The 20,201-nt window shown below is 39.6% G+C and overlaps 1 protein-coding gene across 4 annotated transcripts in view; it reads left to right on the top strand.

The window, feature by feature from the left end:
- The window catches only part of LOC124871765 (nck-associated protein 5-like), a 75,570-nt gene that overhangs the window by 19,095 nt on the left and 36,274 nt on the right, over positions 1 to 20,201 (top strand). For all 4 annotated transcript variants that reach the window (XR_007039108.1, XM_047371303.1, XM_047371302.1 and 1 more), the window contains exons 2-4: positions 8,249 to 8,377; positions 15,256 to 15,346; positions 15,994 to 16,143. Coding sequence is in view for 3 of the 4 variants with exons in the window: in XM_047371303.1 (XP_047227259.1) it covers positions 8,349 to 8,377; positions 15,256 to 15,346; positions 15,994 to 16,143 (270 nt within the window). In the remaining variant the exon portion in view is untranslated. The remainder of the gene's footprint in view (positions 1 to 8,248; positions 8,378 to 15,255; positions 15,347 to 15,993; positions 16,144 to 20,201) is intronic.

Raw genomic sequence — 20,201 nt, 5'->3', positions numbered from 1 at the left:
GCCTACTTCATGCTGAAATCTGGATGAATTTATTAGTTCTCCAGAACTCTGACAACCCAGAGTTCAGACCAGGAAGCAGGGTCGTAGTTTAACACTCTTCTCTGCAGCTTCTGTACTGCTACCCACCCATTACCGTATTAAGACAGTGTCTCGCCCACGACCAAAATGGAATAGATTTTAAAATAATCTAAAAGGAGGAAATCAGGAAAATCTCATAAAAATAAACACAACTTAGACTAAAAAGAAAAATAAAACAATTAAATGTGGTTTACTGAACATAAGATCTCTCTCTTCAAAGACTTTGCTAGTTAGTGATCTGATTTGTGACAGATTGATTCTGTCATGTTTTTTATTGCTGATTTAACCCACATACAGAGACACTTAGAAAACAAGGACAGTTTAGTTGAAGTTTATTGAAAACACATATGTTCATAGGTCCATATGTTCCTAACAGAGCACTTTGTTCTCAGACTGCAGGTTTACTGGTGGTTCCTAGAGTCTCTAGAAGTAGAATGGGAGGCAGATCCTTTAGTTATCAGGCTCCTCTCCTGTGGAACCAGCTCCCAGTTTTAGTCCGTGAGGCAGACACCCTGTCTACTTTTAAGGCTAGGCTTAAAACTTTCCTTTTTGATAAAGCTTATAGTTAGAGTGGCTTAGTTTATCCTGAACTATCTCTGTAGTTATGCTGCAAAGTCAACACCAGTGACTGTCCACTGTCTCTACATGCTCATCCAGGAGGAGTGAAATCTACAAGTCACTGACTGGATGCAATCTGCTGGGTTTCCTTAAGATAGAAAAACTTTTAACCTATTTGAATAATAATCTGAATCCGACTGAACTGTTTGATAGTTATGATCAATTTGAATGTATGAACCTGGCTAGAAATCTTGATGATTCAATTGAATTCACTTTGTAAAGTGTCTTGAGACAACGTGCAGTAAATTGGTGCTATACACTAAACTGAATTTAACTGAAATTGAATTATTAATTTTTTGGTTCCACAGGTTAGACAGTAATCAGGTCTGGGTAATGGTTAGTGAAACTGAACCAAAAATATGACCCTAATGGGGAGGCAATTGTATTTTCACACAGGGTCACATTGATTTGGGTGGATTTGTTCCCTTAATAAATTAAGCCATTGTTTGAAACCTGCTTTCTGTTTTTGCTCAGATGATCTTTGATTGATATAGTTTAGCAACCCTGATTAAAACGGTGTGTAACACCAGTTTTCAGAGTTAAAACCAGATATGTACATAAACTGTATAAAAAGACATTTCTCTCAATCAGAGGTTAAATCAGACTAAACGTTTAATATTTAAGCTCAGTTAGGATTGACTGAATGATATCTATTTGCTAAATGTTAGATAAAGATTTGTATGAATTTGTTTCACCTGTCCAGGGTGTACCCTGCCTTTCGCCCATAGACTGCTGGAGATAGGCACCGGCTCCCCCGTGACCCATTATGGAATAAGCGGTAGAAAATGACTGACTGACTGACTGAATTTGTTTCAGTCCAGAAGTATCAACCCATCTCCTCAGTATGTTACAGAGTCACATTTTAAACTGACTAATTTGGGTCAGATGTTCTGGGAGATGTTCCGCAAGATTCTCTCAATAGTTTGCTGGAATTTTGGTCCATTCCTTCTGACAGAACCGGTGTAACTGGGTCAGGTTGGCGGAACCCCTTGTTCACACACCTTTTTAGTTCTGACCATTAATGTCTAATGGACTAAAACATCTGGGTCATCTTCCCACTCTGAAAAGTCAGTTGTCATTGCCATGCTAACCCAAGAAGGTCATAGCCATTTCCATACAAAATTCAAGAAACTGCATGATGTTCTTCTTTGGTGTGCCACATACAGTGAGGTCTTTGCAGTACAGTAGCCAGCTGTTGGTTTAAGCCAGGTCCGTAAAGTGCATTAGTACACGGAGCGTCCGTTTCTTTGTAAAGCCACTCATGCGATAGTAACTCATCATTTTATCAGCAAGGTCAACTCCGCCCATCTTGCAGTTGTATTCACAGACAATACTTGGTCACGTATCGTTTCAGCTTTTTGTCCCATCTCTGGCAGTTGTCTTCTGGCTCTCTAGCATGAACAGAAGACATCATCAACACTGGTTTATTGTCATACCATTTCACCACACAAATCTTTCCATCCTCAGTGGTAACTTGTGCTGAGGTACCTCTTCCATCCTTTTTCATTCTTTTGTCAGTTGGTAGCTTCTGTACTGCTGCAGCGACCCGATTCTTCATAACTGTACCAGTTACATACATCGGCTTCTTCATCATGTGTTCCATAACTTTGATAGATGTGAAGAACCGATCACAGTAAATGTTTGTATTAGGATGCAGAGTTTGAGACAGACGATCTATCACCAAGCCTCCCAAACCCAGATCCCCTGGTTGTTCAACCTGCTCAAGGAGTGCATCTGCACCTTGATAAATTTCAAAGTCCAGAACAATACCGTCTGCTGTTGCACATCCAAAATTTTTCATGCCAACTGGATTTGGTTTCATTGGAAGATATTGTCGGCATGGACAAGCTCCTGTGAATGGAATCATCTGCTCATCAATGGAAATGCATTGTGGTCGATACTTGAGATTTGCAGCCTTTCAGAATGCGGTTCAGAAATGGCCTCACCTTCCAGAATTTATCACTCTCTCTGAGATCCTCTGGAACATCATCATCATGTGTGATCGCCTCAGTCTGAAGAATCTGTCACGTGTGAACTTTTCAGTGATGGCAGGGAATCTCAAGGCTTTGGACCATCCAGTACATCCTGATTGTTGGATACGGTGCGCAAGACATCAAAATACAGGCACCAAAAAATGATTTTGTCAGTTGATGTGTTGAGTGTGTACCCAGTTCTTGCCAGTTTAGCTTATCACTAATGCTTGGCTCCTGTTGCAGGAGTTGAAATTAAGAATCCATTCAGGATCCTCCGCGGGACCATCAATGTCTGATAAATCTTTCACCTCTCAGTTGTCTCCATCAATTAAATCCAGTAACTCCATTACTTTTTCCAGAGAATAACCCACTGGAAGAAAACATCATGCGAAAAACAAAAGACAATCTATGTAGATTTATGTATAAAACATGCTATAACTGCTTTTACTGTAGTAAACTATTGTTTTCCAATAAAATCATCACAAAATACAATTTCATCTTCACATTTTATTGCTAGCATTTCTGATTACATATAAACATTTTCAACAAAACTAGCTCCTTCTGTCCATATTTGTGGACATTATAGACAAAACTATCAAAACCAAGTCCCTCTGTTCACGTGTGTACTTCATGTTTAGCAACATGGTAAATCATTAGTTACTAACTTGTGCAACATTTTATTTCTGTAAGAAACATTGTGCCCTTTTATACATATCTGAACAAGAATCAACCATGACATTTGTTTGAATTTTTTACCTGATCGAAGTAGTTGCCATCTGAACTTCTGCATGTGTTGTCAGCCATCATGAATCTAATATTATAATCCAATATCTGTAATATGTTATACTCTTCTGCCTCCACTAGATGGCAGTATAACGACCTTGTATCCTTGTAGAGCAAACTTTAGTTTTGTGGTCTAGACAACCCAAAATGTGATGTTCACATATGTGAATGCCAGGTCCTAGGAGGTTAAATATCAAACCACTATTAATTATCTGCAGATCAGGTGTTTTGTGCTCATTAACATGTGACAGATCCTCAGAGAAATATCCTTTAATTCATTAAAACACAGACAGAAAGCTACCCCAGAAACTGTGGGAGACTGAGATGCATAATGTGGAGCTTAATGCCCAATTCTTTAAAATCACTACCTTTTAAAGTCTTTCAAATCCTGTGACATTTATGATGTGGTCAAGATATATTAAAGAGAAACAACTTTTGAAACTAGTACACAAGGTTTGTTTATGAGCAGCTAAACTAGATTATTGTGAAGAGTTGTCTTTAAATTAAAGTCTGGACATTTATACACCAAACTCAAATCCTGTTTCCTTTATTTGACCGGTGATTGTTTTTTTTTTTTTTATTGAAAAAAATCTTTGCTTACAAATACAAAGATATAACAAGACATAGTACACAGAACATGTGACAAAGTATGCTGGGGGGATAGGCTTCTACAATGAATACAGTTGGCACAGAAAATAAAAGCCACATTATGACAAATTGAACATAGTAATTGACCTACTACATTCAAATATTTTTGTAGCTTTTTTGTTCGTACTCTTACAAATAAATATAAGTTAAATATATTTCAGTTTCCTTAACCAAAACCAGACAAAAATGTGAAGATGATGAAGACAAATATTATAATTAGATTAATCGCAATCTTCTGTATTAGTATTCTTTCCATGAAAACCAAAAATAATATGCTCATACCTCAGTGAAACCATAGCATCAATACTGCAAATTATAAAGTTGTTACATTCCTACCAAAATTTATTTGTGACATGATAATTCCAAAATAAATGACTAATTGTTTCTGGATGCTCTTTGCAAAACTTACAATTGGGGTCTATTGTTTTAATATACTTCATCATGCATTGATTTGTAGGATAAATTCTGTGTAACAGTTTAAAGGAAAAATCTCTCATTTTGTTATTTATCAAAAGTTTCTGATGAAATGTCCTCACCTTTTCCCACAGTAATATTTAACCGGTGTTCTCCAAGTTGGGTTTAAAAAGTGACAATCTGCAAACAGCAGGGGGCAGCGCTGATCTGTAAGAAAAATGTTGGTTCCCTCCTAGCAGGTCTGAAAAGCTCAGATTCAATCATATAAATCCAATTTAATTAAAGATTTTACAGGTGGACATTTCCATTAAATATATATAAGTTATTATTTTATTAACTAGATTTAAGGCAGAATCATGGGATGATTGAGTTCCTGCTTTTATTTTCATGTTGGAGAACATTATGTTAAATTTGTTTTTGACATTATAACAGGGATTATTTCCCAACTGAATTTAGCTTCACCCATTTAAACACTGACTGCATCATGCTCACAGGGGACACTTTGGGACTAAAACTCATTTATTAGTAAGATTCATGGTGACTGATTAACTGTCACTGTCATGGCCTATCAGAACACTCAAATAAAGCATAATTACTCTTTACTCTAGCTTTCAGCAATGCAGTCTCGCTGTATTTAATATATCATTGTGCTAGATATGCCGTCTATCTCTTTTCTGCAGCTTATACATCCAAAATAATGCCTAAAACATCTGGAAACGTCCCAGTGCTGTGCTCACAGGGGTTGGCTTTATTATAATCTTCCAATCAGCTGTAATTACATGCTGTCTACTAAGAGCTGTGATTGGTTGTTAAAAGACACAAACAACCCCAAACAAAGCTCTCTTACTCAATGGAAAGAAATGAACCGATGATAGAATTTAGACTAGATTCAGAAATGTTCAAATCATGATGATAAAACTTAGCAAAATTAAATTATTTGTCACACAGCATCAACATGTTTGCTTATTTACATGATCATCATTATTCTGATCTGCTTATTATTATGTTTACTCTCCATGCTGGTTGTTTTCATGCTGCATCTACTTCATATTAATATTAAATTCAGCATTTTACTCTGATCTCCTTGTTTAATGAGGTTTAGTTTGGTAAAATTATAGTTTGGAGAAAAGCGAAGTGAACAGAGGAGCAGAGCCTGCTGGTGGAGGAGAAGAGAGGAGTGTTAAAGGTAGATTTGGTTCTGGGATCACGGTGGGAACCAACAGACATTCCCAGTAGATCAATGCGTCGTTCCCTCTGCTTTCAGCACCAGCCTGGAATGTGAGCAGCTCTGGTTCCTGCTGCATTCAGAAGTTAGAGAGGAGATAGCAGCACCAGAGAACTTTTCCACAGATGTTGGAGATGATCATTTAGGCTGCTGACATCATCATGAACAATACAGCAGATTCACCTCATTTACATCTTCCTGCTCTGGAAATCAGATTATTAAACTGTTGTCTAGAGTTTGGATTTATGTTTATTATCGAGTTTTTCCAGTTTTTTACAAATGTATCTTTTAAGCATTTTCCAGTCTGTAAATATTTAAATAATTCTGTACTGTATTGTTTGTAATTTTGTTCACTTTTTATTCATGGTTATTTATTATTGTTTCTATTATTTATTGATCCTTCCTAATATCACCTTACTAGAGGTTGACCTTTAACCTGTCCTGCTGCTGAAACCATTTAATTTCCCCCTAGAGGGATGATAAAGTTAATCTTATCTCTATATTAATAATTGTATGATTGTTCTAGAAGTTTCTGTTCTCATTGACTCGACTGTTTAGGAGGTGGATCTCTGCACCATGGAGCTGGTAGCGTTTTATTTATTCACTGTTGTTCATTGGAGGAGAAGATCTCTCCTTTCTCTCTGTCTTTCCTCCATCTTCTCTGCTTCAGACACTCTTAGGTTCACTAAAAGTCCTCCTCACTGCTCTGAACATCTCCTCACGTTAGGAGCTCTCTGAAGGCCTGAGATGATTCATGAATAATGTTTATCTGACTGAGGGAAAATTATAAGATTCTAAGATTTTTCTCAAGATTCTTTGTGAATACAGGTCCAAAACATCCTGGTTTACCATATGGATTATCAGTTTATTGGGATCATTGACTGAAACTAACAGCAAATATCAACAATAGTAAAGCTGATATTCATCACCAAAACAAAGCATGAACAGGTTTCAGCAGCTGATTTTCTTAAAGATCATCACTTATTGTTTGTTTAGGTTTTCCTTCCAAGCAGCCAGACATTCTTCTAATTGTTAAAACTGCCATCCAAGGTTATACCTCCAACCGTTGGATAGTTAGGTGCTGTGTCCACAAACACTCTAATAAAGAATGAATTTTTCATTAAATTTGCTCGTTTTTAAGCAGCAATCTGTCACAAAAACTTTGTGACATTTTTCAAATATCTGTGAATAGGTACTAAAGAAAACAGTTTGACAGACAGAAAATATGATACAGCAAGGTGAATCATAAACAGCTATTAGCTGAAAACTCATAAAAATGTAATTTACTAAAGTAAAAGAAAATTATTCTGTATCTGTTAGACGATTCTCAAGCATTTACTTTTGAGCAAAACGGGGAGAATGGAGTAAAATTAGAATTGTACGTTATTATTGTTTCTTAGCTTATCCTAGTTGGAAATTGTCTTTTGTATCTTTACGAAGCTAATCTTATTTTAGCTATTTTTGTTTAAAAAAATAGCAAAAAGGGTACATGGCGTAGCGGCAAGGTGCGTACCCATCTACGGGGTTCAGGTCCTGACCCCAGAGACCTCTGTTGCATATCTTCCTCCTCTCTCTAACACACTTCCTGTCTGACTACTCTGAGACAGTAAAGGCCTTTTGTGGTGCAAAAAAAAACCCCAAATTGTTTTAGCTTAGCTCTTCTTTTCTTAGCTTAGTTATCTTATTTAATCTTAGTTAAATTTAGTCTAGCCTGGTTTCTCTTTGCTTAGTTTAGCATTAGTTTAGCTTATTTTATATTAGCTTGTCTTGGCTAAGCCTAGCTTAGCTTAGCTTGTTTATCTTATTTTATCTTATCTTAGCCTACTTTAACTTAGATTGTCTGACCTTTGATCTTGGCTAAACCTAGTTTAGCTTATCTTAATTTAGCTTAGCTTTGTTTATCTTATCTTAGCTTAGCTTAGCATATCTTGTCTTGGCTAAGCCTAGCTTAGGTCAGCTTAGCTTTGTTTATCTTAGTTCATCTTATCTTAGCCTACTTTAACTTAGCTTGTCTTGGCTTAGCCTAGCTCAGTTTACCTTAGTTTAGTTGAGCTTATTTTATTTTATGTTATTTAGCTTAGTTTAACCAGTAGCTTATTTTATCTAGTATTTTAGCTCAACTGTTGTGATACTGTCAACTATTAGCTGAAAATCTAGCATACAGCAGATAATCAGATGAAGGATGATCCATTTCTTAGGCCCTGTGTCTTGTATTTAATGTTTTTGTTTCCTGTTTCAACAGTAGGTGTTTTTTATGAAAATTTCCCCTTTCCTCGACTCTAAGCTCTTTACTAAAATAACCCTCCATGGTCTGAAGAAAACCCTTTCAACCCGTTTGGAACATCACAAGCAGGATTTCCAAGACTAAAAATGTTCAGAGAAAAATATTGTTTTCACAGGCATTCCCTCCAGAACAGGAAACAGATGTACAGTATCTTTGAAGTCTTCCCAGGGGATTTTATTTTGCAAAATGTACAGCAAATTAACTGTTCACTTCTCTGCCCTACAGCATCGCCATCAAGTCTGATCCAGAATAATACTCCCAGGCTGGTGAAACATCTGAGTGCTGAGAGAAGAAAAGGGTGCAGCCTTAGCTGGGTGAACAGCAGATGGTGACACTGCAGCAGCACTTCTCCAGGTACCATCTTCAACACACCAGCATCCAGAACACACTGGTAATACATACAGGGGTTGGACAATGAAAGTGAAACACCTGGTTTTAGACCACAATAATTTATTAGTATGATGTAGGGCCTCCTTTTGCAGCCAATACAGCATCAATTCATCTTGGGAATGACATATACAAGTCCTGCACAGTGGTCAGAGGGATTTTAAGCCATTCTTCTTGCAGGATAGTGGCCAGGTCACTACGTGATACTGGTGGAGGAAAACGTTTCCTGACTCGCTCCTCCAAAACACCCCAAAGTGGCTCAATAATATTTAGATCTGGTGACTGTGCAGGCCATGGGAGATGTTCAACTTCACTTTCATGTTCATCAAACCAATCTTTCACCAGTCTTGCTGTGTGTATTGGTGCATTGTCATCCTGATACACGGCACCGCCTTCAGGATACAATGTTTGAACCATTGGATGCACATGGTCCCCAAGAATGGTTCGGTAGTCCTTGGCAGTGGCCCATCTAGCACAAGTATTGGGCCAAGGGAATGCCATGATATGGCAGCCCAAACCATCACTGATCCACCCCCATGCTTCACTCTGGGCATGCAACAGTCTGGGTGGTACACTTCTTTGGGGCTTCTCCACACCGTAACTCTCCCAGATGTGGGGAAAACAGTGAAGGTGGACTCATCAGAGAACAATACATGTTTCACATTGTCCACAGCCCAAGATTTGCGCTCCTTGCACCATTGAAACCGACGTTTGGCATTGGCATGAGTGACCAAAGGTTTGGCTATAGCAGCCCGGCCGTGTATATTGACCCTGTGGAGCTCCTGATGGACAGTTCTGGTGGAAACAGGAGAGTTGAGGTGCACATTTAATTCTGCCGTGATTTGGGCAGCCGTGGTTTTATGTTTTTTGGATACAATCCAGGTTAGCACCCGAACATCCCTTTCAGACAGCTTCCTCTTGCGTCCACAGTTAATCCTGTTGGATGTGGTTCGTCCTTCTTGGTGGTATGCTGACATTACCATGGATACTGTGGCTCTTGATACATCACAAAGACTTGCTGTCTTGGTCACAGATGCGCCAGCAAGACGTGCACCAACAATTTGTCCTCTTTTGAACTCTGGTATGTCACCCATAATGTTGTGTGCATTTCAATATTTTGAGCAAAACTGTGCTCTTACCCTGCTAATTGAACCTTCACACTCTGCTCTTACTGGTGCAATGTGCAATCAATGAAGACTGGCTACCAGGCTGGTCCAATTTAGCCATGAAACCTCCCACACTAAAATGACAGCTGTTTCACTTTCATTGTCCAACCCCTGTATATAAAGCTCAAAACCTCAGGATAAAAGCAGAAAAGACTGATAGATTTTATCTGTCCGAAAGACATCTGATAGGTCACTTTCACCAGAGCTGACTTGTGTCGTCCAATCAAAATTAGCGATGTGGTCTATTTCCTAAAATGCCTTCTGGAACAGCAACCTGCAGGATGTGTCTGTGTAATTCAATCTTTTCTGTTCCGAATAGTTAAAACGTGTAGAAAAGATCAAAACTAAGGAAGTTTAACGAACTTTTATAATCATATTATTGAAGGTAATCTCTTTCTTTGGTAAATAAATAGTGATAGCACATTACTTAAATATTAGTAGAGTGTAATAGGACTCTCCCCTATTTATTAAGGGTATTGTTGCGGTTATATTTTCACCAAAGTAGGTAAATGGGTCACAGCACTACCTAAAGGGGAACTAGGCATTTCATTCATACAATGTTGCACATGATGAGTGTGACTCGTAGAGTAAAAAGCGTAGCCTGAAGCAAAATGTCAAAGAACTGTAGCAATGCCCTCAGAGAAAAGAGACGGTCATTTCCAATAAATTCAAATGTTTGAACAGAGTCTGTAGAAGTGGCTCATACAAGCTCTGACCCAGCTTTGAAGCACTGTGGGTTTGTTTATGATATGTTTCTAAGTGTTTCTGCACTACGTAACATATTTTCCAACATTCATAGCTTTTACACATTTAAATTTTTAATTTTGCTTCTTGAACTGTGCAACATATCAATCTTCAAGTTAATGGGATATTTATTTGTTTCAAAATAGTGGGATACTAAAAAGACTGATAGGTGGCACTCATGTCTCCAGGCCAAGAGTGTGTCATTTTACTTCCAAACACTTGCCCATTGTACACAGCTGACTGACAGCTATCTGTAACAGGTGGGGGAGGGAGAGTGTTCCTTTGCGCCTCAAACAAGTAGAAAAAACCCTTTGCAGGTTTTAGCATCTCATTAAAAGAAATTTAAACCGCAGGAACAAAGCTAAGTGGTTTTAAAATGATTGATAAAATGTATCTATTTCTGCATGAGAATATTTGGCCTTTGCCTAATTTTAGCATAATCTTTGAGCATTTATTCACATTTATTCACAGCTCTTCTTTACCATTCCTGTTCTTAAAAGCAAAGTGGGGAAAAACACAAACATGCTTGTCTTTCTGAAAAAGTAGATTAAATAGTTTTTATGTGTCCTCTTTCTGGAGTTTAAATTTAATGGGATTTAACAGTTGGTTGGAAACACTGCATGCTGTGTGGGTGTTTCCAGTGGAAATTAAACCTTGAGCTCCAAGCTAGATCTGACCTTTGATCAACCCATGATGTCTACTGTAGCTTTCCAGCTTGCACAGGGTTCAGTGTTTTCGTCTTCCACCATCCGACCCGCTCTATCCATTTAGATGAAGTTTGTTTCCGGTCAGTGGCACCAAGTCTGGGCCAGAACACCAGTGGTGTGCTCACAGTCAGAGGCGAGTGCTAATTGCTGCTCTGCACACATCCAAAAGTGAAAAAGCTGCTTTAAAGTGCCAGGATGAAATGTCACTGCCTGTGACATTAAGAGAAAAATGGTCATCGTTGATCATGCAAACGGAAAACCAGCTGCCCTGATATGAGCAAGGCTGCAGAATGAGTTAACTTACAGTCTTTATTACACATTGCCTGAGTCAGATTGAGGCTCAAATGCTGCTTTAGAAGACAAATGTAACATTTAGGGAACCACCAGGGGTTCAGTTTGAATCATGAACCATCAGGGCTTAGTCCACTGCAGTAATGTAGATTTTCATGGAAAAGCATTATCATCTTTTAGTCGTTCATGAGTGAAATGAAACTAAGAAGCGTTGCCCCAGTCATTGATTTTACATTTTGATGAATCCGAATCAGCTTTATTGCCAAGTTCGTACTTACAACAAACAAGGAATTTGACTTCGGTACACTTTGCTCTCTGGGTTTTTTTTATTTTTTGCGTTATAAGAAACAGTGCTTCACATTCCTCCTATTTTGGTAAAATGACATTAATAAAAGCAAACATTTAGACGCTGGTCAGTTTGTGACTTTAAGGATAGTTCTACTATTTCAATGTCGTTTTTGGTACTTTAAATTTCTTACGATGAAAAGCGAGATACAATGTGGGGGTTTCTCTGGTTTCCCTGTAGCTGACAATAGCTCTCTCCGACCCCCACCTGTTGCTTACCATTTTCTGTCATCTATGTTGGACCATAGAAAGAGCCCTCTGAACTTTTCCCTTTGTTAGAAAAACATGAAGTTGTTTTTTCTGCCAAAGAAGACGTTTTCAAGGCAACGTACGAAACAAAGTGAGAGTGACTGACCTTCAGGTTCACCACTGGAGGAGATAACTTGAATAATTATCTAACATTAGGCATTAGGTGTCAGGCTTCCAACTTAACTTTACCAAGAAGAAAAAAAACGGATATTCTGCTCAATAATCATGTGTTATTGGCCACATTAATTTTACTAAAGTGAGCCTCTGCTTGTCTTAAAATATCAAAATAACAACAAGCTGAATCAAGGACTATAGCTCAAGATTATTACTTCATGACAAAAGGGAGAGTTTGAACATATTTGGACCACTACACTACCAGAACCTTACCTTCAGCTCAGCTCCTTCTACTCCACGACGGACCACAGCAACACCCTTGATACAACAAATAAAGCTCTGATTGGTCAGTCCATCTCTCACTCCATTCTGCCTTCACTCACTCAAGATTTTTTAACTAAAGCAGAGTCTCACGTCTGACCCAGAGGACATTTTACACCTCTCTTTGGTTAAGAACCAGAACCTCAGACTTAGATGAGCTGAATCACATCTACCCTCCCCATGGTGGCAGGGTTGGAGAAGCCTATGATTTCAGGGGCATTGTTGGCCAGGGTGCCAGTCCCTCTTAGGGTCTACCATAGCATATTGGCAATGGGTCAAGGGTCAGACTAAAAATAATCCAGAGACCCTGATGAACCCAGAACAAAAGAAACAGGCCACCTTACCTGGAGAAGGAAAACACACTACCTACCTGCAGGACCAGGTGCTTTAGCTGTGGCTCCTGAGCCCAGGCTAGGCTGACCCCTAAGAAGCAACGCTATGCCTTCTGTCCACCACCAACAGGGAGGGACAAAGAGGTCAGAGGCAGTCTGAGCTGAATGTGAGGGATCAGACCTGGACCTGCTGATTCCCTGCATCGCTCTGATTTGTCCACGCACTGTTCTCTCTGTCTTCTTATGGGTATCTGTACATCAGATTATCTATAAATAGAAAAGATTGTGTAATTATAACCATGGTGCTGTTTAGGCTGTCAGTATGAGATCATGAGGCGTGAAGATGTTCTTTTAAACAGGCTCAGCTTCATATTCCCTCTGTTCTACACCTCTGCTTCCATTATCAAAGGCATTTCTGCAACCAGTGGACTGGAAACATTACATGGTTCTTCAGACAGTGGTTCTTTCTGTCCTTAATGTCTGCAGTCTCCTTAATCATCACCTTAATTGACTTTTTATTTAGTGAATCATCTGCAAGCAAAGGTGGAGCACTATCACCCAAAATCCGAACCAGGAGACGAGTCAGCTATCATTCCCAAATTACCTCTGAGCCAGAAAGGAGATCAAAAAGGATCCAGGAGAGTTCGGCTCCAGCAGTTCTTCTGAATATTATGAGAAAAGAGACAGTTTAGGGTCCCGTTTTGTATTAAATAATGAATAATAAGTTATAACCTCATTCAGGATCTTTAAGGATCCACTCAGGTGGACAGCCTGTGTTTAGACACAAAAGCAACAATTTCACACTGAAACAGGTTCTTTCTGAGTTCCCTCATGTTTGCAGGACTGGACAGACTACTGGGTAAAGCGCTCCATGCTGGTGCAGACCAGTTGGCAGATGTCTTGACTGGGATTTATAACATCTCCCTGCAACTGGCTGTGATCCCGTCTTGCCTGAAGGCAGCCATCATTATTCTGTTGCCTTAGAGCTAGGCCATTACGGACCTCAATGACTACATTCTGGTAGCCCAAACATCTGTGGTCATGAAATGCATTGAAAGGCTCATACTAAAGCACCTCAAAGCCGGTCCACGGAGGATGCTATTGCCACCACTCTCCACACCGCCCTGAACAACCAGGAGCTTCCAGGAAACTATGTTAGCTTGTTTGTGGATTACAACTCCGCATTAAACGCCATCATCCCTGACATCCTGGTGAAGAAGCTGGGTGACCTGGACTTTCCCTCATCGATCTGCCTCTTGATCAGAGACTTCCTGTCCAACCGACCAGAGGTTGTGAGGGTGGGACAACTCTGCTCCTCCACTCTAAAACTTAGCACTGGCTCCCCCCAGGGCTACGGGCTGACCCACCTCCTGTATGCCCTCTACGCATACAATTGAGCTCCCGTCTTCTCCTCGAACACCATTATTAAGTTCTCAGAGGACACCACTGTGGTTGGGCTGGATGAGACGGCCTTCAGGAGCTAGCTGAGTGGTGTTTCATCAACAACCTGGAATTGAACACTACAAAGACCAAAGAGATGGTAATTAGTTTCAGAAAGCAGAGAGAGGAACATGCTCCACTGTCCATCAACAGAGCTCGTGTGGAGAGGGTAACCTCCTTCAAGTTCCTAAAGACGTACACATCCAACGTACACATGCAATGCAGCTTTTATATTTTTCAATTATATTTTTCTTCTTATATACTTTCTTTATATGCATGTGACCGTGGCAGCTGCCACCATTTTATCTGTGTAATGACAATTCTGATTTTAGAGTTTAGATTTCTGTCCTGGAGCTATGTGAGGTGGTAGATCCTCAGCTTTTTCTTAATTTTTATCTTCCTCAGCATCTGTAGCTTCTTCAACATTTTCAGCTCAACAGCCATTAAATGTAGAATATTGCAATCTTTTCTTTCTAGAAGACATTCGTAGACACTATCAGCTGCACCTTGCTTGCTCTAAATACTAGCTTGACTAACCTACCTGCAGGTTCCTCTATCTGCATTTTGGCCTAACAAAATATAAAAGTACACTAACTGTAACTCAGACAATTTATTTAATCTCTACTAAAACATTTTGCTTTAGTAACCAAACATAACTAAATAAATGATTACAAAACTGAATTTTTACAGCAGAAACTGTTCTCTTGAAGTATTTTCATGTGTACTCCCTGTAGTGGTTAAAATGTAAGTTAAAATAAAGCCAGTGATGCATAATGTCCACTTTAATTCTTCAGCATATTAAATGTAATTTCCTCCCAATACAAAGGTAGTTCTTATGTTTTACCTGTAATGGTTTCAAACTACCTGTAATGGCTCTCACCACCATGTTGACATTTTTGGTGAACTTCTTCTGGTTGGCCAGTAGGAGGCAGTTTATTAAGCAATGCACTAGAGTCCAGTCAGGTTGTCTTAATGTATTCAAGTGTCACCATCAACACCCACTCACAGAAAAGTTTTTGAATATCTGCCCACTGACTATAGAGTTAAAGAAATATTAAATAATGCATCTGATAACTTTTTAGATCAATGCAATAAACCCATTTTACCGAGTGTATCTATTTCCTGTTTGACCACAGCATGGAGGAGACTGTGCGATCACTTCTACAGAACCAGGACTCAATGGAAGGACCCAAAGTGGACCCACTGGACTTAATGAAGGCATACAAGGTATAGCTGAAACTGTGGATTGTCTGTTAAATGACATATTTTTACTGGAACCATTATAATTGTAAAGAGAAAGATAAAAGCTGAGCATGCTTGTCACTTCAACCTGCTCAGCTTTGTGTGCATATCTTTAAAACTAATGTGACACCAACAATACAAAGAATCCTCATCATTAGTGGATCTGAGATGTATCTCATTGATGCCTCTCTCATCTCGAATGATTCATGTTTAACATGAATCAGTTTAACATAGCATGGACAGACTATCTTTACCAGGGAGCCAACAAGTTTGCAGAGTGATGCGTATAAATGTAATCATAAAGTCCTCTTTTTTTTTTAAGAGTGGCCGTTACTTTTTGGTATTTGAAAGTAGGCAAACAAGAAGTGGGGTGAACAGAGGTACAGTACAGATCGCTGGGATCAGGACTCGAACCAGGGATGGCTGTGTCAACCCATATACAGGTGAAACCTCTGTATATGGGTCGCATGCTCCACCGCTACGCCAAGCGCCACGCCGCTCTCCATAAAGTCCTCTTTATGCATTTTTTGAGGCAGTAGTTTTGTTGCTAAAGTTCTACTGAGATTTTCCTGGAGCCCAACAGAACAGAGTTTTGGTATCTTGAGGTCATGCATCTTTGCTTGGCATTCCAGGATAAACTCCTGGAGGAGATGTGGAAGCAGCAGGACAGTCTGGAGGGTCCCACGGCGGCGGAGACACCATCTTCACCGGAGGCTGGCGGCGGCTCAGAGGATGACTCAAAGGACAGCAATCCTCTGCTTGAGCGCCTTCGAGCACTGGAGGTAAACTGGGTTTGCACGGCCCACTTCTTACCCTTCCTCCAGCTTTTTCCTGTTCTCCACCACTTTACTGGTTCTGATCTTCATCATATATCCCTGAAATGCCAAACAGATTAACACATTGAGGTCAATGCAGTTAAAAGGGTGAAGTGATGTTTTAAAGCCCTGCTCCAGCCTGTATTTCTTGATTTTAAGATCCACTTGTTAAGTGCTCTTGATCAGCAGGTCTTCCCAGGTTTTCTGAGGATCTTTTAGATCATTAGACTTTAATCGTTTTGTTCATAACAGCTCACACATTCTTCATCAGACAAAGTCACCCACTGACAGCAAATATAAAGCCACAAAGGTTTACACACCCCTGTTAAAACACAAGGTTTTTGTGGTGTGAAGATATGAGGTCATGATAATAAGCACAGTAATAAATAAAGAAACTGCAACAAGCTGCTTGCATATGTGAGCACAGAGTTAAGCTGACCTTCTGAAGCATCTTCTGATTCAGTTCCTTTGTTTATATTTTCATCCACCTTAATCTGAGGAAAAGTAAGCCCACTGCATGATTCTGCCACCACCATGTTAAACTGTGTTCTCCTGGCAATGCTCTGTGATGATTTTAGTACGTTTTGGAATGCGGAGACATGTGGAGACAAGTGGAGGCATGTAGAAACATCTGGAGACATGTAGAAACATCTGGAGACATGTAGAAACATCTGGAGACATGTAGAGGCATGTAGAAACATGTAGAAACATCTGGAGACATGTAGAGGCATGTAGAAACATCTGGAGACATGTAGAAACATCTGGAGACATGTAGAAACATCTGGAGACATGTAGAGGCATGTAGAAAAATCTGGAGACATGTAGAAACATCTGGAGACATGTAGAGGCATGTAGAAACATCTGAAGACATGTAGAAACATCTGGAGACATGTAGAAACATCTGGAGACATGTAGAGACATGTAGAAACATCTGGAGACATGTAGAAACATCTGAACATCTGGAGACATGTAGAGGCATGTAGAGACACGTGGAGGAATGCGGAGACATGCAGAGACATGTGGAGGCATGTAGAAACATGTAGAGGCATTAAAAGGCATGTGGAGGCATGAAGAGACATGAAGAGGCATTTAGAGACATGTAGAGGCATAAAGAGGCATGTGGAGGCATGTAGAAACACGTAGAGACATGTAGAGACACGTGGAGACATGAAGAGGCATGTAGAGACATGTAGAGGCATAAAGAGGCATGTGGAGGCATGTAGAAACATGTAGAGACATGTAGAGACACGTGGAGACATGAAGAGACATGTAGAGGCATAAAGAGGCATGTGGAGGCATGTAGAAACACGTAGAGACATGTAGAGACACGTGGAGACATGAAGAGACATGTAGAGGCATAAAGAGGCATGTGGAGGCATGTAGAAACACGTAGAGACATGTAGAGACACGTGGAGACATGAAGAGGCATGTAGAGACATGTAGAGGCATAAAGAGGCATGTGGAGGCATGTAGAAACATGTAGAGACATGTAGAGACACGTGGAGACATGAAGAGGCATGTAGAGACATGTAGAGACATGTAGAGGCATAAAGAAGCATGTGGAGGCATGTAGAAACATGTAGAGACATGTAGAGACACGTGGAGACATGAAGAGGCATGTAGAGACATGTAGAGACATGTAGAGGCATAAAGAAGCATGTGGAGGCATGTAGAAACATGTAGAGACATGTAGAGACACGTGGAGACATGAAGAGGCATGTAGAGACATGTGGAGGCATGTAGAGGCATGTAGAAACATGTAGAGACATGTGGAGGCATGTAGAGGCATGTAGAAACATGTGGAGGCATGTAGAGGCATGTAGAAACATGTAGAGACATGTGGAGGCATGTAGAGACGTGTAACACGTTAGTAAAGAGAAAACAACTGGAAGGGTTTTGATTAAATCAGCAGGACTGCAAACACACTGCAGGATTTTCCTTTCCAGTGATTAGAAGCACACACCAGACTGTTTGTGCATCAACATCAGATGCTCAGTGTTCCTGCATCCAAGTCATTACTACCAGAGAGGATTGGTCATATTTCATTCATATGTAATTATCTGTGTTTTTTTTGTTTGTTTGTTGTTGTTGTTGTCTGGTTGTGAGGAGAAGCTGCAGAACCAGTCTGTCATACTGATGGTCCTTACAGTCACTATCTTGTTAGCTCTAATCTATAATTCTAGGTACATGTTGCAGTTTTCATCCTGCTGCCTCTTCATGCATACATTCACCCTGTAAATTCAACTCTAACTTGGAGGATAAATAATGTTATCTTTCAGCCTGATTTTTTCATGAGGAGAAGACAGTCCTATCCCTCTTAAAGTCTAGTTATCTAAATTTTCCTTCTATCAGAACTGTTTTATAACCTGTTGGGATGCAGCGCTGGCTCCCAACAGGTACTGGTACCAGTTAGATTGGGAAAGGGACTCTTTGCCCATTGCTTGTGGTCCGGTTGGACCTGAACTGAAAGCTCTTTAATTGTTTATTTAAATAAATGATTAATTATTCAATAATTCATTTATATTAATTTTTATCTTACAGAAATTGTGATTTATTGCAGATTAATGTCTAAAAAATGTTTTCCTTGTATTATTTCCCAAGCAAGACCCTTTGCCCCTGAATGCTCTCCGGGTGCCGCACAATGGCAGCCCACTATTCCCTAAGGGATGGGTCAAATGCAGAGGATAATTTCTCCATTTTTAGATCAATAAAGTCTAAATTATTATTATTTTCTCTTTTTCATAATCATTTAGCTGGAAAACACCAAAATTCAAATGTGTTGTCGGACCATTCCTTTTTAGGCTGTTTAGGAACCCACTAAAGCCATGGTAAAGAGAAACTAGGCTTACAGTGCCTCTCTGGTTTTGTGGTTTTACCCAGTTCTAAATATATTTAGATCTAAAGTCGCTGTCCACCTGTCCACAACATTTATGTGAATCTAAACATGAGGAGATAGAGATTTAGATGAACATGAAGTCCTGTCACCTCTATCAAGTATGAGTGTCGCTTCTGATGCAGTGATGCAGTGAAGTGTTCTGCTGGGCCCCGTCAGTGTTTGTCATTTTTCTGTGATGTAACTGATTCGTACATTTTTTTATATATTAAAGGATCAAGTGGTCACATAATCATTAGCTTAATTAATCAGAAAGCAGGAAAGCTGTCAGTTTCAAATTCAGTTTTCAAGCCTTTGGCATCCCAAGGTGAGTAAAGCGCCTACATATTCTAGTGTAAGATTACTGAATATCGTTGCTGAATCACGGTTGTGTTGACTGAGTTGCAGTATGCATGATGCATCGTTGAATTCCGAACATGTCCGAGCAAACTGTGGCATACTGGATTACCTGTGTATGATCCTGTGGTATGAAGCGCCAAAACGGCCAAAAGCTGGGCGTAAATCAGATCAGAATCAGATCAGAGGAAACAGTGAGCGAGGCCGAATGAGAGTCGGAGAAACCGACTGAGTAGTATGCAACCGACTGAATGTCAGTGTCACGGGGGAACATTTTGGACTTTGTTTTATGTTTTCTTGTGATTTATTTTGTCTAGATGTTTCTATTATGTTTATTAGTTTGTTTTGCTCCCTCTACTGCCTCCTGGTGTTTTGTTGTTCTCCTCCATCATTAAGTTTCCTTATGGTTGTTTCCTTATTACTTTGTATGGTTCTATTATTGATTAGTCTCTGTATTAGGGTTCTTTGTTCTCCTGGATTTGTTAGCTCCTCTTTTAATATCTTTGTGTTTATTTATGGTTTGGTATTCTTTTTCACCTTGCACACTTCTTGGTTTTCTAGTCAGTTTTCTGTTCCTCCTCGTCTTTATTCCTTTTCTGTGTTCTTATTCTGTTCTGTCTAGCTTAGTTCTTTATGTTTAGTTTCTAGTGTTCCAGTTCTGATTCCTGTTAGGTCAGCTTGAGTTATTGTTGACTTTTATTCTAGTCTTCTGCTTCATTCTCAGTTTGTTTCTATCAGTGTTTGTTTTCTTGTAGTCAGGGTTTCCTTTTGCTTAGGCCTTAGGTTCTTGTTATTC

Source organism: Girardinichthys multiradiatus, chromosome 7 (assembly GCF_021462225.1).
Source record: "Girardinichthys multiradiatus isolate DD_20200921_A chromosome 7, DD_fGirMul_XY1, whole genome shotgun sequence".
Classification (NCBI taxonomy): domain Eukaryota; kingdom Metazoa; phylum Chordata; class Actinopteri; order Cyprinodontiformes; family Goodeidae; genus Girardinichthys; species Girardinichthys multiradiatus.
The sequence above is the reverse complement of the archived record's forward strand: the minus strand, read 5'-3'. Positions and strand labels throughout refer to the sequence as shown.